The sequence below is a fragment of the Denticeps clupeoides genome, chromosome 5 (genome assembly GCF_900700375.1).
Source record: "Denticeps clupeoides chromosome 5, fDenClu1.1, whole genome shotgun sequence".
Taxonomy (NCBI): Eukaryota; Metazoa; Chordata; class Actinopteri; order Clupeiformes; family Denticipitidae; genus Denticeps; species Denticeps clupeoides.
Window position 1 is genome coordinate 15,189,514 of NC_041711.1, and position 17,674 is coordinate 15,207,187.

The 17,674-nt window shown below is 44.2% G+C and overlaps 2 protein-coding genes across 5 annotated transcripts; one reads left to right on the forward strand and one right to left on the reverse strand.

Moving 5' to 3' along the window:
- The first annotated feature begins 138 nt into the window (after positions 1 to 138).
- Positions 139 to 8,657, forward strand: LOC114791000 (protein FAM126B). 4 transcript variants are annotated; one of them, XM_028981465.1, is made up of 13 exons: positions 139 to 289; positions 1,237 to 1,333; positions 1,418 to 1,477; positions 1,561 to 1,665; positions 2,676 to 2,855; positions 3,583 to 3,663; positions 4,736 to 4,851; positions 5,183 to 5,278; positions 5,515 to 5,631; positions 5,757 to 5,844; positions 6,307 to 6,457; positions 6,739 to 6,876; positions 7,353 to 8,657. In XM_028981465.1, the coding sequence occupies exons 3-13, from the start codon at positions 1,427 to 1,429 to the stop codon at positions 7,934 to 7,936; spliced, it is 1,707 nt and encodes a 568-aa protein (XP_028837298.1). In that variant the 5' UTR covers positions 139 to 289; positions 1,237 to 1,333; positions 1,418 to 1,426; the 3' UTR covers positions 7,937 to 8,657. The 4 variants fall into 4 exon arrangements, with proteins under 4 accessions (XP_028837298.1, XP_028837301.1, XP_028837299.1 ...); XM_028981468.1 differs by lacking the exon at positions 6,739 to 6,876 and having other exon boundaries at positions 140 to 289; XM_028981466.1 differs by lacking the exon at positions 139 to 289 and having other exon boundaries at positions 300 to 1,333.
- Positions 8,658 to 11,397: 2,740 nt separating this feature from the next.
- On the reverse strand, positions 11,398 to 16,194 carry LOC114790742 (melanocortin-2 receptor accessory protein 2A-like). The gene is made up of 3 exons (XM_028981049.1): positions 15,706 to 16,194; positions 15,185 to 15,284; positions 11,398 to 13,596 (listed from the first exon to the last, which is right to left on the reverse strand). The coding sequence occupies exons 1-3, from the start codon at positions 15,812 to 15,814 to the stop codon at positions 13,137 to 13,139; spliced, it is 669 nt and encodes a 222-aa protein (XP_028836882.1). The 5' UTR covers positions 15,815 to 16,194; the 3' UTR covers positions 11,398 to 13,136.
- Between the last annotated feature and the right edge of the window lie 1,480 nt (positions 16,195 to 17,674).

Below are 17,674 nucleotides of genomic sequence, written 5' to 3' on the forward strand. Positions count from 1 at the left end.
AGAATTCACCTTCTTGGGACTGCGCTGCAGTTATAATAATAATAATAATAATTATGCAGCAGCGTCACGTGCTGCACAGACGTTGAATCGCTGATTGTCTGTAATGTCCGGGCGAGGCGCGTGCGTGCGTGCGTGCGTGCGCGCGCGCGTCGGGTCACCTGGCCACCTGACCGGCGCTGCGATGGTCGTGCGCGTCCAGCAGCGGCGCAGTGCGCAGTACGCAGCGGGCTGGCAGCGCCGACGACGGCTGCCCGAGAGCGGGGGATGCTGGAGCCGCGTCGCCTCCGGGGTATGTATCGCTGCGTGGGGGTGACGTCACCGCAGATGCTCCGCGTGGATTATGCTCGTGCGTCCGACCCGTGAAATTGGAATATTTGCACGCTGCGTCGCTGGCCGAGGTGTTTCTCTCGGTTACCCGAGCCCCGGCTTCCATTTCGCATGTAAACAGCGGCCGGTACAGGTGGAGAGACCGGGACGCCATGCCTGAAGGGCACTGAGAGCCGCTCCGTCCCGCCGGTCGTCAGCGGCCAGCCATGCACCATTCTGCAGGTCTTCCCGCTCGGCGTGGCTGCCTGGCACTGCCGTGGACCGTAATCCGTATCTAATCTCCAGTTAGCCAGATTATGACCCCTGGCCTTGGGCCCGTGTTCCCCAGCGGAGCTGTGTACCAACATGCCCCCTCCAGATTAGAGCAGTTATCTGTCCTGGAGCTAATTTGGGAGGATTGAGCGCGGTGGCAGAGAACAGGCCTCCTGCGGCGCTGACAGGGCATGGGACCTTCAGAGAAGTCTCTGCCTGCCTGAGATAGTGTGTGTGTGTGTTACTGTGAATTTGCTGAGGGAAGGATCATGGCGGTGTAATGTTGCAGTGCTGTTTTTTTTTTTTTGTCCTCCAGGTCATTCAATAGTTCCGTCTGGTGTCGATACCCTGTCTCCCACTATCCTTCCCCCTGCCTCCCTCCCTCCACCTTTCTCCCTGACCACCTAATCTAAGATCTTTTTAGCAAAGTCTATTTTCGTTCTTGCCGTAATGCCGTGGTTAAGACAGTGTATACACTTAATTATCTGGCACTGAAGTTGCTAAGCTTCTTACCAAATTGCAAGGAGGGAAATGAAGGTCCTCGCTTTTGCCAGATCCCAAAAAAAAAAAAAAAACAATCAGGGGAAGGCCCCTTACCCTGAACCATGCTGCTCAGACGTGATGTGACTTTCAGAACACGCTGTGCTCAACCTGTAGGCTTCTAGCCGTACTTGACCGCGACTGACCAGTGAGGGACGCGATGGGAAAGCAGCCCTGTCTCCCAGTGGACCACTGAAGTCTGATCTGGAGGGAGGTGAGGACCTGCAGCGGCACATGCAGGAGCGTTAAGAGTGGCGTGCCACAGGGCGCAACTCACTTCTCCTCCCGTTACTCCCAGGGGTGGAACATGCTCAACCCAGAGCGTGGAGTGGTGGAGGAATGGCTCTCAGAGTTCAAGGTGAACCCACACACACAAACACACGCGCTTTACAGGCTATGTTCTCCCCCATCACTTCCTCCTCCTTTGTTTCTCCTCCGTAGACGTTGCCCGACGTCCAGATCCCGCGCTACGCCGGCAGCCTCCACCTGAGGAGCGCCCTGGTGTCGGCACTCTACAGCGTCATCCAGGAGCACCCCAGCAGTGAGGTCAGATGAAAACTCTCGCTATTAGACGGGAGAACTATTCGAAATGCTTCTAATGGGCTTCTGAAAAGATGAAGTCTTCAGTCTTGTACTTGTACTTGTCGGCCCAAGTCTCGATCAAGACACCTCAAACACGGGTTTGAATGGCTTTGTCACGCGCTGTTCCTTGGAATAAACTGTCCCTTTTGGGAGTAAAAAGCATGTCACTCATTATCCTGAAGCGAGTCGAGGCCTCATGCGACGTGACCTGGATTTTGTCAGTTTGAATTCCTCCGATGACTGCAGTCCCGTCCTCTCGTCTCTGAAGTGGAACTGACCAAGACCCAAGATCAAGACTTACTGTAAAAACCCGTCTGGTCGAAACGTAACACATTAAGTTTTTTGTCGTCATGATCACCGTAAAACAATGAAAATCTCGAATTCATTCACGGGCAAGGTCGTTTTGTACGTGAGGCACGTTTCTGGAGGGACAGTCTGTGGATTTCACCATCTCATCCATGTCCATGCACAGTTCTGTAGTTCTGCATATTGGATGTGCTGTGACATTGCATATGTATTAAAAATTTTATTTACGTTTATGAAAACGCAACATGCAAATACTGGTAAAAAAAACAACAACTGGTAAGTAGTAACCATAATATAAATAACAATATAATACAATGATGGTTTTGCGAGGTAGGTCTGCAACATTCTCCATTATGGAACCCCCACCCTACGCATAGGACTAGGCAGATGTGAGCAATATGACAGCTAACCAGAGGGCCTGTCTAATCCGTTTCAATCTGCGGCAAGAACCTAAGCGAGGGGTCAGTCTGGGATTGGACACTTGGACACGTGTTTGTTCCACTGGGAGGATTTTTTTTTTTTTTTTTTTTCGGAACATTCTGTTGCCCTTGGTGCGCCATCACTGCCCGTCTTTCATTTTCCTGTAAATTTCATCCACCTCCACCCTGCTGCTGTCACCGTGTGTGCTGAACACCTCCGTCTCTTCTCCCTCTTCTCCCTGCTGCCAGCTGCTGGCTCCAGTGTGCCACCAGTTGTTTGAGCTGTACCGCAGCTCCGAGGACCGCCTACGCCGCTTCACCCTGCAGTTCCTGCCAGAGCTCATTAGCGTGTACCTCAGCCACTCTGCCAGCAGGGAGCGCCACAGCACCAGCTGCATTGAGGCTCTGCTGCTGGGCATCTACAACCTGGTGGGCATCAGGGGTATTTTCTGTCTTACTGTCCGTCCGAGGAATGAGTGCACTGTTTTTTTCATTTTATTTTTTTGGAAATAATGAACAACCAGCAGCCTTCACTGACAAATGAGGGGAAGCTGATCATATTAGGTGGTAGTAGCCTAGTGGGTAACACACTCGCCCTTTGAACCAGAAGACCCAGGTTCAACCCCATTGTGTGTGTGTGAACTTAAGCCTGAGTGTCTCCAAGGGGTCTGTTCCTGTAACTATCCCACTGTGAATGTTACATTTCTGGGATCCTACATGTGCCTTGATCCTTCATCAAAGCCCCTTTGAGACCATGAATTACTGGTTTCTTTAAAGGAAATCATTAGATGCTGCTAATGTTCAAATTCAGATGTTTTTTTGTTTAAAGTAGCTTAAGGACTTCACAAGGGGACGATTTAAAATCCATCGGGCTTTTAAACCTACACTGTGTTGGAAACTCCAATAAATAATTAGCAAGATTAGTTTGATTAAACTGCATAAATACACAATCATCTGAATAATGTGTTCAAAGGACACTGATCCCAAGCCTAATAACAATCATGTTAATGATTGTCAAGTTATGATTTGGTGAAAAATGAAGGCAAGCTAATTGAAAGCCATATTTAGAACTAATTTAAATAGCTGAATGATGTTAATCGTGCTCTCACATGCTCACAGGACGCACCTTCATTCGTGTCTTTTTATCACTCTGCAGGAGATTATTGATAAAGAGGGGAACAGTAAGATCCTGTCCTTCACCATCCCCTCTCTTTCTAAGCCCTCTATATACCATGAGGTGAGTCTGATTCATGCAGCATTGACAGTCAGAATGTTATTTTTGACTTAGCACTTAATATTTCATGGCAGTTTTAATGGCAGACCTGGTGACTCTCCTCCGCCTGACATCATCAGGCATGGCGCTGCTGAGTCTCTGTCTGTTCCTCAAGGTCAAAATTGTGTCCCAGAAACACGCCTTGTTGTTGCTTGGTAATATTGGGAATATTTTCAGACCCAAACAATTACGCTCCTTTTAATGAAAGACAGGCAAACAAATGGGAGGAACAAGAGAAAACCTGGAGTGACAGCAGGACCTGACGAACAGAGCTTCACATCTTCCTCCCCTCTGCTTCCCTTACCTCCCATCCCAACATGTTCTTAAACAGCGAGCTACCAGTATCAGGCATTTTACCATAGTGAAAAACACACTTTGTTTTTCTGCTCATGTCTCTCAAAACAACCATTCTTTCTTTTTAGATCTTATCAAATGGCATCTTAATTGTCTAGTCTGTGGAAAAGATGTCGAAGTGTAGTGTCATTATGATGGACCCACATATTCCACAGTATTCCATTCACACAGAAGCACCTCTGGATTCCTCTTGAGCATCTCCCATACCTGTGTATTTTGCATGAATAGAAACGAGCCCTGTTGCTTATGTGCAGCAACAGTGTTGAGTGGCATCGTTCTAAGACCTGAGGCTGTATAGAAGCACCAACTTCTTTTTCACCCATTTCAATTGTGTACATTTTTTTCCTGTAAACTACTGATCACATTTTAAAACTTTAATTAGATGAAATTGGCTTAAAAACAGAAAAGTGTTGCAAGGATGTAACAGTAATGTTTCAGGAATGCTAACCCTAACCCCAATAATAACAGGATGAAATAAGAGTGGAAAATGGCTCTTTCCTTTCCTTGTATGGTGACATTTTTTTACATACTGTCTCGCGTGACATGAAGATGCAAGAATTAACCAGAGAAAAAACAGACTTGATTTAATTATTTAATGATTGAGCAGTTTTAATGCACTCAAATGCCTGCTATTAGCTGGATTAAAGGAAGTTGTTTTTTTAAATGTTTTTTTTATCTACAGCCCTCCAGCCTGGGCTCCATGGCTTTGACAGAGGGGGCGCTGTGCCAGCACGACCTCATCAGGGTGGTCTACAGTGGCCTGCACCCCCAGAGGGAGACCTTCACAACTCAGAACAGGTAGAATGTCAATCTCCGCTGTCTTCAGAGCAAAACATCAGATGTACCTTTGTCAGAAGTCAGCTGAGCATGGACCTTTACTGACCACCCCCACCTACAGCACTTTTCATTACTGAAGCAGCCACTGCTTACAGTCATCTGCAATCATATAAAATCAACATGGAAGTGTCTGTAAAAACTACCTAATTCCTCTTAACACTTAATTGTTTCATTACATTATATGAGAGCACAGATTTGGTTAGTCCTACTGTAGGTGCAGGGTCCATTGCTTGGACAGTTTTGAGGACCATAGGTCAAATCAGCATTTGTCTTGCTTTCTTTGTGGGTGTAGGTTCGAGGTGCTGTGCTTCCTCATGCTCTGCTACAACTCTGCAGTGGTCTACATGCCTTCATCATCCCACCAGTCAGCCTGCAGGATGGGTTCACGGTGAGATCTGATCATTTGGAATAGAGCAGAGCCATATCTCATATTGATTCGCTTTTATAAATTGGGAACTGACTGAAACAGGTTTTTATTGATTTGATATTACATTACATCTGATTTCTGTCTTCCCTTACACCTTTTTTTTTTTTTTACTAACATTCTTTCCTCACTTTTAATGAAAATGGAAGTGTAGCTGTTTTTTTGTTTTTACTATTTCTCCCATTCACTGTCCCTCTCAGACTGTGTGTGTGTGGCTACCCACGGCAGCAGCTCAAGTCATGGAGAGAACCATGCCACCGTATTCGGCTGGACCCAGAGTTCATGGTGCAGATGCTGACTGCTGTTTACCATGCCATGTGAGCATGGAGTTTTCACCACACTTGTTTTTTTAATAGTATAGCTCTTTAATAGTATAGCACAAAATTTATGTTTCCATTATGACTGTAAATTGACTGTAATACACATTGTATGTGTGCCTCAGTTATAATGGTGAATGGGAGCTTGGGAATGAAGCCCTGGAAGACATCTTGTACCGTGCTCAATTAGACCTTCATGCACAGCCTCTACTGGTGAGAGAATTACATTATAACATCATTATATTCAGTACATTGAACAGAAGAGTCATGTGATATGCATATTGTAAGAATGGTCATGTTTGTTCAGAAGTTGAGTATTTCAGTTCAGACCATTTATCCTGCATTTTAAATATGGAACTTTACTCTTCAGTTCTGGGTTAGGAAATGTGAATTAAATGTAAAATGCTCTTTTCATTATGCACTGTTCAGCTCTTAACAATCTCCTCTTTCCAAATAAGCAAGGCTTTGATTGTGATTCTGGCAGGCCTTCTTCGGGAATGCTCTCGTCTCTGTTTGCAGTGTAATTAATTGGATTGGTAAAAGCAAGATAAAAGGGGTCTCTAATCTCAGATCCCAGCTGACAGCAGAATTTACATTTAACAGATGAAAGATTTGGTCTGTAATTGCAGCCGTGGATTCAGCAGCCCTTTGTTGTTGCCCTGTTCGACATCTTAGGTAGCAAATTCCATGCAGCGCTCCCTGCCACCGAGGCCGCCAGGAGGACCTCAGAAGCTTCTACCTGTGGAGGTGACACCCACGGGGAGGCGTGTCTCCCAGACCGCTGTCACTGCTGCTTCCATTCGCCGCTTGCGGTGGAAGAGAGAGGGTATGGGTGTGGTCTCCTTACACTCCTTTCTTCTGCTTCATACTTCATAAACTAGATATAAACATCAGATATTCATATCGTACACATATCATAAATTTGCATTAAGTTCTTATCCCAGATCAGTTTTATTATTCCTTGGTGAAGAAGAAAGTGAATAAGAATAAAAGGTCCTCTGATATGCAAATCTCTTTATAAAAGGACTCAGGTTTCATAAAATAAACCAGTTGTAGATACAGGAGTCCTGTACAACCCATGAGCAATGCCTATTGTCTCCACACCAGAGGCCTTTGACTACTCACGCGATGTCGATATGAGTATCTTCCTCAACCCCAAGCCCCTGAATCCACCTCAAGAGCCACCAGCCAAGCCAGTGTCACGAGCGCGGTCAAAGTACACCATCCACCTAAGGCTGTGTACGGGTAGGCACTAGAGCGGCCATGTGGATAGTGTATACTCCATAGTAGCTCCGTTAGGCCCTGTCAGTGTTGCTCCTCAGTGAACCCATGCCCCTCTGTACACCAGGTCCAGCAGGTTGTTGGGAAGAAAATATACGGACTCAAAAAAGCAGTCTGATTTATTATTAATCTGATTTATTGTTAGATCCCAAACATGCAAGGTAAGTCTTGACTCTAGAGACATGGAAAGGCTCTCGCTACTCCCTCCCAGAAAACTAGCCAATCAGATTACATTCTGATGTGACCCTGGAATGGGTCTTGAGTGGAAATACACTTAATATGAGTTTCATTTTCCCATTAGCATCTCTGTATCATGACTTGTAGCACAGTGATTGTTGGTTTGTCTCTGTGTACATCTAGTCATTTAATCAGCTTTAATTAATGGATTACAAAATGTTTTTCTGTCTAATTGTTTTTGATCCCTTTTACTGTCTCTGTAGATGCTGATGGAGTAAGTGGCGAGGACTCCTTTGACCCCGATGAAGGTTTTAGCTCGGGGGCATCCAGCAGCAGCCAGCCCAGTGTAAAGAAAGATGTGACCAGCTGCAGTGGTGGCAGTCGTCCTTCCCGTGAACGAGAGGGACCATCAGCAAGACTGAGGGACATCGCTGCTGATACTCGGGCGGCACTCCGACGTTTTCACCAGAGACACCAGTCTCCCCCACCAGCCGTAGCAAGGTCACCGGACCCCTCCAGGAGCCCACCAAAGAGGTTCCTGGTCCCATACTACAGCCCCCCATTTGGAGCACCACTGCCCAGAACTGCTAGCACCTCCTCCAGCAAGTCACTGGACTGCACTGGGTTAAATGGCTCCACCGGGCCCACTGACAGTGCGTCTCTTGGGAGCCTGAGCACTGACCGCCCGCACTGCCTCTCCGCCATCAGCCTGCAGGAGGAGCGCCTGGGCAGAGCCACACGAAGCCAAGACCGCCTCTCCCCTGGGAGCCCGTTCTCCTCTGGAAGCCCCCTGTCAAAACAGTCCCGTTCCTCCAGCTTCAATATGCAGATCATTTCACAAGTGTAGGAAGCCACAGTGCTGGCAGTGGGTGGGACGTGTTTGTGTGTGTTAGTGTATGGCCAGGTACACATACTGGCATGTTTCCCTGTGTTGTGTGTCTGTTCGGGTGTGTGAGTGTGTGTTTGTGTGTGTTCTTTGTGCATGTGATTCAGCATGTTTTTGCTGTTCGTTGCATATGTGTAGTTGTACACTGTAACACAATTATGCACCAAGTAATTCGTGGAAGAAATTATTTTTGCTCAACATTACCTCCTTGTGGATATGCAGCCGGAACAAGATTACTTATTATTTTTTAATTCAGTTTTATTTTTTGTGCCATAATAACATGGTGATCACTTGCTGAAACTATTCCTGTATCACCCCCTCTGTCAGGACATTAATAAGGGAAGTGAGACAATCATAAAGGATGGTGTTGCCTGACTGTAAACGATCCCAAAGAATTCAATTTTCTTCTTCTGTTGAAGGAATGTAAGAATGCTGCTTCCACTGACTGGGCTGGTAATGTCTTGCCTGTAGGATTGACGTGAGCTTTCACAGACTGAATGATTATAATATTACTTTGTGATATACTATGCCATGATGTACATTGGAACAAATTTCTATTTTAAACTGTGTACAGTTGTGTAAAAAGAACAGGAAGATTAAGAAACATGAAAGCACTCTTATATGCTTGTACAGAAATACATTATCAATTCATGTTGAATAAATATTGTGCTGTTCATCAAAAGGTTTGCATTCATGTTTGTTTATTTATGTGTTAAATGTCTATTATATGTGTGTGTGTGTGTGTATATATATATATATTAGGGCTGCACAATATATATCGAAAAATTATCCTTAACGTGATAATAGTATACGCGATATCTGTGTTGCAAAGAGTTGCGATAAATGAAATTTATGCTGCGTCCGAAATTGCATACCATACCTCGCATATCTGACCTCGTGAGTCGTCGCCGTGAGGTCAGGAAAGGAGAAATTGTCTCAATCATGAGGGTTTCGGAATAACGCTTTTTATTGAACGGAACCAGTAGGCGCCAACAGCCAATACCTACTCCTCAGGCTTCCAAATAACAGGTAGGCGTCTTTTCTTCTCCTCCAGCCCCACACCACTACGTCCCGGTGTAAAGTTTCTCCCCTTGCACACGCTACATTAAATCCCCATAACACACATCCCGAACCCCAACAGAACACATTTACCTGTAACATGGTTAACAATTTGCATTCCCCGGGCGCGCCCGTCCCGTCAGTGTGAATTGATAATAATAATAATAATAATAATAATTTAAAAAGCATTTCTCTAGGAAAATGTTATATCGCAAGAAATATCGTTATCGCAATATTCAACAATAATATCGCAATATCGAGCATCCCTAATATAATATTAGGCTGGACTGTGAAATTACTAGAGCTGTAATACTCGGATCCTTTTTAGGATTCGGCTCTCTCTGAGTCACTCACTAAACTGATACGGGTGTGTGAGTCACTTGAGTCACTCGAGTCAGTACGCACCCGGATCCGAGAGCGGGTTAGCGCTCCTGGCGGTTAACTTCCTCTACAACTGGACTCATGTAAGACAATATATTGGAGTTTACCATTTAGACATGGTGTAGTTAGGACTCGAAGGATTTGGTTCAATGGAGACCTCAGATTCGTGACTCATGAGTCATTTAAAGGATCCGGGCAATTAACCCGGGTGAGTCATGAATCGCACAGCTCAGGGTTTGCTTCAGGGAAAATTTATTTTTAAAATTAATATAGATTAATTTAGATTGCTATAGATTAATCTAGATTAATTCCAAAACTACAGTGAGATTAATCTAGATTAAGAAAATTAATCTATGCCCACCTCTAATATATGTATATATTTGCGACACAGATTTGCCTTATATTGGGGCCAATACCAAGAGACAACCTTTCTCAACGTGGCATCAATTTCAACATTCTGTGGGTATAAAAAACTGGTATTGTCAGTAATTCATTCCAAGTTCATCATTCAAACAGCCATAAACCCACAACGTCACTTAATGGATGAGAGGCATCACCTGGCCTTCGGGTTGGTGGCAGGCAGTCAGATGCTGCTCGTGAACTTTTTGTGTCTCAAAGTGTCATCAGCAGACTTGCATCAAGACATAGAACTACTGGCAGAGTTTCATGACAGACTGCAATGATGACCAGTACCTAAGGACCTATATACTCAGACATCGACATGCAACTGCCACACAGCTGCAGGCCCGTTTACGAGATGCGGGGTACTAGGGTTTCCAGGCAAACCATTCGCAACCACCTTTATCCCCAAATCTTTTTTGATTCTTTATTCAGATTCAGATATATCATCTTATATATGGAGAGGAAAACACCCTCGTTTGAATAAAGCTCATCTCCAGAAATCTAGGAATTATGGAAGCCTGGCTCTGCCTAATTTCCGTTATTATTATTGGGCAGCTAATATACGCTGTATTGCATTTTGGTTCTATTCCCAAAACCAAAATAATTGTCCTGGGTGAATTGAATTCATATAAAGAATTTTCTGTTTTGGCACTTCTTGGATCTCCACTTCCTGTAATCCGAAACAAGTCAATTGATAATCCGGTTGTTTGGCATAGTGTGAGAGTATGGGCTCATATGAGAAAACACTTCAATCTAACTTGTTTCTCTCTTTTGAGTCCAATTATATCAAATCATCTCTTTCAACCCCCTTTATCAGACCCTATACTTTATGACTGGTATAGGAAGGGAATTGTGTGTTTTAATGACTTGTTTTTTGGCATAGCTTTGCTGTGTTTTTAATCTACCACATACACAATTTTTTTAGATCTGTAAATTAGACACTTTCTTCAATCTAAAATTCAGAATTTCCCCGAGACACCAGTTATGAATTCAGCTGATACATTTCTTACTTTGCATCTAACACGTAAAGGGTTAATATCCTTTATTTATAACAGACTGGCTGGTATGAAATGTCCCTCTATTAATATAATAAAAACTGCTTGGGAACAGGATTTTAAAATGTCATTATGTGAGGACACACGGGACTCAATATTTAAACTGGTGAATTCAACATCTTTATGTTCCCATCATTTTACAGTTTAAAGTTGTGCACAGAGCACATATGTCCTAAGTCAAACTATCGTGTATTTACCCAAATGTGGATCGCTGCTGTGATGAATGTGAAAGTGAGGATGCCTCACTTATCCATATGTATTGGTCGTGTCCTAGCCTTGAAAAATATTGGAGGGAGATATTTCAAACCCTTTCTTCTGTCCTCAAACCTAATCCTTTGATTGCGCTTTTTGTCATCAGTGATGATGCATGTCTGACCCCGGTAAAATGACGGACACTATCTTTTGCTTACCTTTTAGCCAGATGTGCAGTCTTACTCAGATGGAAAGGTGCTGCTCTTCCCACCCGTGCTCAATGGATGAGGGACCTTATGTCCTGTCTAAGCCTCGAAAAGATACGCTACTCAATTGGTGATAACAACAAAGAATTTCAGAAGGTGTGGGGGCCGTTCCTGGATTATTTTACGACCCTTCTGTCTCAGAATCCAACTATTACATTTACATTTACAGCATTTATCAGACGCCATTATCCAGAGCGAGTTACAATCAGTAGTTACAGGGACAGTCCCCCTGGAGCAACGTAGGGTTAAGTGTCTTGCTCAGGGACACAATGGTAGTAAGTGGGATTTGAACCTAGGTCTTCTGGTTCATAGGCGAGTGTGTTACCACTAGGCTATACTACCCTATTAGCATTACCCAGTAAAGTTCCAGAAACAATAGTCATCTTGTTTTTTATAAAACATTAATCAATCTGGCATGAGGATGGGGTTATTATGTGGAAAGGTTGTTGAGTTTAGAATTGCACACGTTGTTAGCATTATTGTTCTTTGAATATGACTAAATTGCCATTTTTCCTATAATACTCTACTGCAATGTTACATACAATCTTTGTATGTAACTCTTACAGAATTTATTTACTTAGTGAGATATTTTTTATATTGTGTGCATTGTCTTTCTCTTGCTTAAAGTCAATATATCTTTGGGAAAAAAAAACATTCGCAACCGACTCCACTGCTTTGGCTGGAATGCCAGACGACTGTTGCAGGTGACTCCACTGACACCAAGATGCCGCTGTGAACATTTGCAGTGCACACAAAGCCATGTGACTACCGTCCGGTTCACTGAGGAGTGTCGCATCATCGTTGCTGGAGAAGGCGAGGTGAGCGATACGCTGAGGTCAAGCGGCTCAGTCACTGGGCGTTCTTACCTCTGAGACATCATAGAACCCACCATCATCCCCCAATTCTGCCAGCACACCCCCCAACTTTCTGCTCATGGATCATAATGCTCCACCACAGCTTGGCAGAATTGTCACAGCTCGACTTTAGGAAGTTGGAGTGCCACATATGGTATGGTCATCAATGTCCTCTGACCTGAACCCCATAGAGCACGTCTGGGACCAGTTGAAGCAGAGACTGAATGATAGTACCCCACCCCCACGTGAAATGGCAGAACTTATTGTGAGCAATAAGTGCAGATCATCCATGCTCATATCGCACAGTACAACACCACCTCCACCACCATTCCAATGTTAACATTTTAACGCTCAAACCTAAAAGCAGATTTTCACTCCTAATTAACAACTGTCTGGATCATTTGAGATTTACAGTGATCAATAATTACAGGTTCAACTCCCTGGATTCCCTGTATCAGCTGAGCATGTGGCTCAGCTGGTTGACTGACATTTCAGAATTCATAAGCAGATTTTTTTTATATCCAGTAGCTTCCGCCTGCCCATCTGAGTAATTGTGATTAACACAGGTCAGTTAGTGGCATGAAGCTTTTTGGAACATGTTCTGGGGTTCCTCGGTTCTTCATTGTGACTCAGAGTTTCCCATTTGATCCATTCTGAGGTCACGTTGCAGCACTATTAAATGTAGGATCCATCTGGTGGTGTTTTTCTTAAGCTCTGCACAGATGCAGTCCCCCTAGTCTCTACTCCCAGCCTGTTTGCAGAGTTAGCTGGGCAGACTGGATGTCAGAATCTTTGAGTGTCAGCATCATTTAAACATCACGTTCAAAGGTATTTTCCTGCTGATGGGATCAGAGCATTGAAGGGAAAAGCCACAGATCTAATTTCACCATTTCAACAAACCATTCCTTGTTTCAGGGACCTTTCCCTCTGATGTTCTGCTCCACTTCTACTGTTAATTGATGTGTTTGCTGCGTGGGTGGTGGAGGTCAGTTTCCAGCATGATTGGCGGTTCCTCCAGGAGCAGGTCATCGTCTCCGAGAGTGGAGCTCAACTCAGAATTCACAAAGTTGGGAATGTTAAAATGGGTGAGGAACGCCGCAGAATCCCTGTCTGTCCGCCCGACACCCACAGCCCCACCCTGCAGATCCAGCACATCGCCCTCAATGGGGCTGGACGAGCGGTTGCTGTCCAACCATCCTTGCCCTGTCCTGACCATGGCTGTGCTTGGCCTCCTTGTCCTGGCCCCACCCACTCCGGCCTGCTCCTCCTCATTTATGTAGCAGTGGAAGAGCAGGTGTGACTCGTCAAGAAGGGGGCGGGACAGACACGTCTTCTTGTCATTGTCTGGTGCCCGGGTCAGGTCTTCAACACAACTGGTGAGGCGGACGGGTTTCTCCAAGGGTTCAGAAATCCTGTGTGGAACAAGAACAGAAGTTATAGAGTGTATGAGATCTTGGCTAATGAATATAAAGAATATAAAATAAAATTATATGAATATAAACCATGCCTCTGTGTTCTATCCTGAATGAACCTCAATCGCATTTCTGACTTGTCTGTGTTACAGAGTGACTCAGTTTTTCCATTTCACCCAAAATGCACATTTCAGGTTGAAAGAACATTAATCATTTAGCACACAGCACCTCCTTCCATCCTCCATGTTTTTTATTAGACAGAATAAACACGGTGGTCTGATTTTCCATCAGACAATGATTGGCCGCCACCCTCATCTGCCAACGTCATGCTTCAAAATAGACCAGCTTGTTCTGAATCTAAATGATCTAAATGATTCACAGAGTGAATAAAATAGATGTATTCATAGTTGGGGTCCTAGTGAACCGGAATTGATCTCTTCATCGATGGTAACTTGAAAGCACGTTGTAAGTCGCTCTGGATAAGGGCGTCTGCCAAATGCCGTAAATGTAAATGTAAATGTAAATGATCCATGAACAGGTTTTATTGACATCTTCTAGCTGAATGAAGATACACATGGAAATGGCTGAAATGAGGCTTTCTTTGCATTTTAATAAATGTGGATAATAATAATAGATGACAAATAGCATCAATTAAATGACTTAATTGACTGCTGCAGCATCTCAAACTAAAGAAATATGAGCCTGATCCATTTCATCACAAACCTAATCTAGAGGGGAAAAAACTTTATTAAAAAATATATAATAATAATAATTATTAGTAGTAGTAGTACTAGAATGATTGGTTATAATAAAGATTTATTATAAATGAATGCACTTTATAACATCACCATTTTATTACTAGTGAATTTACTGTAAATATGAATAATAATTAAGGGCTGGTTCTGTTGTTAATCGTACTAAATACAACTTTTTCCTTGCCTGAACCAAAATAATTTTGTGTGTTGCATCAAATGCAGATACAATGTGGAGCTGAAAAAAACACATCTAATTCTCCTACAACTCAGGGTACTTGTCCAAGGTTTTACTGTGGACAGCTCTCTGGCTCCATAGTAACCCTGGGAAACTGGCATATTAAAGGATGAGTCATGGCTCAGTGTCCTTTTAATTAAGAGCGCAATAATGATTTTCCCTGTGCTTTTTTTTTGTTAAAATCAAAATTTCCTCCATGGGCTTAACGGGACACTCTCTTCCACGCTCAGTCATTTCTGCCTGTTAATGATGCACAACAAAGGCTTCTTTGAAAGCTGGAGCTGGGTCCTTTTCTACTGTTCCACAGCTGGCATACAGTTTTTTCTCTCCTTTAATCCACAGTTTAAAGGTCTTTCGTTAATCAGCTCCCCCGGTAAATGAAGGGCCTGGGGGCTGTTATAGGTTGAGTCATTTTCCCCTCCCGCCTCCATCCTCCTGCTCCACTGAACCAAAAACCCATTTCATCAGCTAATGATCCTGCATACATATGCACGCGGAAAGAGAGATGAACAGGCGCACAATACCTATAAATAACACATACTGGGATAAGAACAGAGCAAAAGAGTTTCTGCAGCGATGCAGAATTTACAAGACTCACTCTGGATGTGGAGGTCCTGTCTTGGTCAGCAGGGTCAACACGAAGAACATGAAGAGCACAAAGACGGCCAGGCCTACCCAGAACCCGATCACTATGGAGTCTGCAAGGCAGCATTGGCATGAATTACTGACCATCATTATGGGCCATAACAGAAGTGTATGTAGTAGCCTAGTGGTGGGTGGTAGTAGCCTAGTGGGTAACACACTCGTCTATAAACCAGAGGACCCAGGTTCAAATCCCACTTACTACCATTGTGTCCCTGAGCAAGACACTTAGCCCTAAAATTGCTCCAGGGGGGGACTGTCCCTGTAACTACTGATTGTAAGTCACTCTGGATAAGGGCGTCTGATAAATGCTGTAAATGTAAATGAATGTACATGTCCTTTTATCTGTATTATATGGGGTTTTAGGCATTATTATATGGGCATGGGGCGAACAAGGTTCACAAAAGCAGACACATGCACAAAAACGTATTCCCATGTATTTATTTACGCGATTATTCAGTCCTGGCAGAGACTCACAGCGATGCGCTTTCAGCCCTTCGAAAGACACCGGCTCGTCGTCCTCGTAGTATTCGTATCGCCATTCATAATCCGAGCTGTGCGGGCTGACGCTGCTGTTGGTCTTCATCTCCGGTGGTTTTTAACACTGCGGCATGGAGAGGAAAACTTTCCTAGTAAATGATAAAGAGTTCGCTTCCGTGTAGAAATATGAAATGTGAATATTCATATTTTCGTTGCATTTTTTTAAAGAGACCCTTTTCCTCTTCTATTTGTCGACCCTGACTGATTCCATTTTTTCTGAAGGCACAACGCCGCACACGGAATTGATTTTTTTTATATATCCCATCCTTCAGGTAGAAAACACCGTCTGGGGCAGAGCGCAGCAGAAATGAGGACGAGTCACGTCTTCATCACTGCGCATCACGCCCTCATTGCAGCTTTCCCAGCGCCGCGGAAATCCGATTCTCCTCCTGCCCTCCGCCTCAGTCCCTACAGATCCGCGCACGAGCTTCCGCCGTGTGCGCGCCCTGGAGGCGGGGCCGGTGGGCGGGGCTGGTAGAGAACCAGGTTATGACGTATTCGAAAAAAACATCCAAACATCCAGTGTCTGCGGCAGAGAGAGACATCTTGAAGGGCTTTCCCCGCCTCATATTCATCCGCAAAAATAAGACGTTAACTATCGACACGTGACAGATGACGCCCTCTATGACACCCTCTATTTTTCTATTCCAGTCCATTACATCTTATTATATTATTGAATCCCGATCCGCCAAGGTGCCACTGAGCAAAGCACCGTCCCCACACACTGCTGCCCAGGTGCCTGTCATGGCTGCCCACTGCTCACCAAGGGTGATAGTTAAAAGCAGAGGGCACATTTCATTGTGCTGTGCTGCAGTGTATCATAATGACGATCACTTCACTTTCACTTCTTATTTTGTCTACACTTTCTGATCTAAAATTCAACACCCCAACACCCCAACAGTAGCAAGCAGTAACTATGCAAACATGCCAGCAGAAGGCCACCTTCGTACTGCGTGACTGTCACAGCCCACTCTGTGACACACATATTGACCATTACACAGCCCTGCAAAAACAATAAACACCTGCAACAGTAATCAACAGTAATAACCTGCAAAAACAGTAACCACGGGCAACAGTAATCAACAGTGATAACCTGCAAAAAAAGTAACCACATGCAACATTAATCAACAGTAATAACCTGCAAAAACAGTAACCATGGGCAACAGTAATCAACAGTAATAACCTGCAAAAACAGTAACCACGGGCAACAGTAATCAAGAGTAATAACCTACAAAAACAGTAACCACGGGCAACAGTAATCAACAGTGATAACATGCAAAAAAAGTAACCACAGGCAACATTAATCAACAGTAATAACCTACAAAAACAGTAACCACGGGCAACAGTAATAACCTGCAAAAAAAGTAACCACGGGCAACAGTAATAACCTGCAAAAACAGAAACCACGGGCAATAGTAATCATAGGTAACCACCAGCAAAAACAGAAACCACCTGCAACACTAATCAACAGTACAGGCGAGCCCTACAGAGGGTGGTTCGATCAGCTGAACGCATCATCTGTACCAAGCTCCCTGCCCTTCAATCCATCTACAGCAAGCGGTGCTGGACAGGAAGATAGTGAAGGACCTCAGCCACCCCAACAATGGAATCTCTGCTGCGATTAGGGAAGCACTTCCGCTCCCTGAAGTCCAACACAGAGAGAATGAGGAGGAGCTTCTTCCCGCAGGCTATATGAACACTACATAGGACAGAACACTAATACACTCCTGCACTTTCAAACAACTTATGGACTCACATATGAAACATTTGCACATCTTCACGCCACTACAAAATTTCTGTATTGAAGCAATGAATCCTCTACACAGCTTCACAGGTCAATTGCAGACACATTTCGTTGTGTTTTACAATCACTTCAGTTTCCTGAGAAAGGAATAAATGAATCATT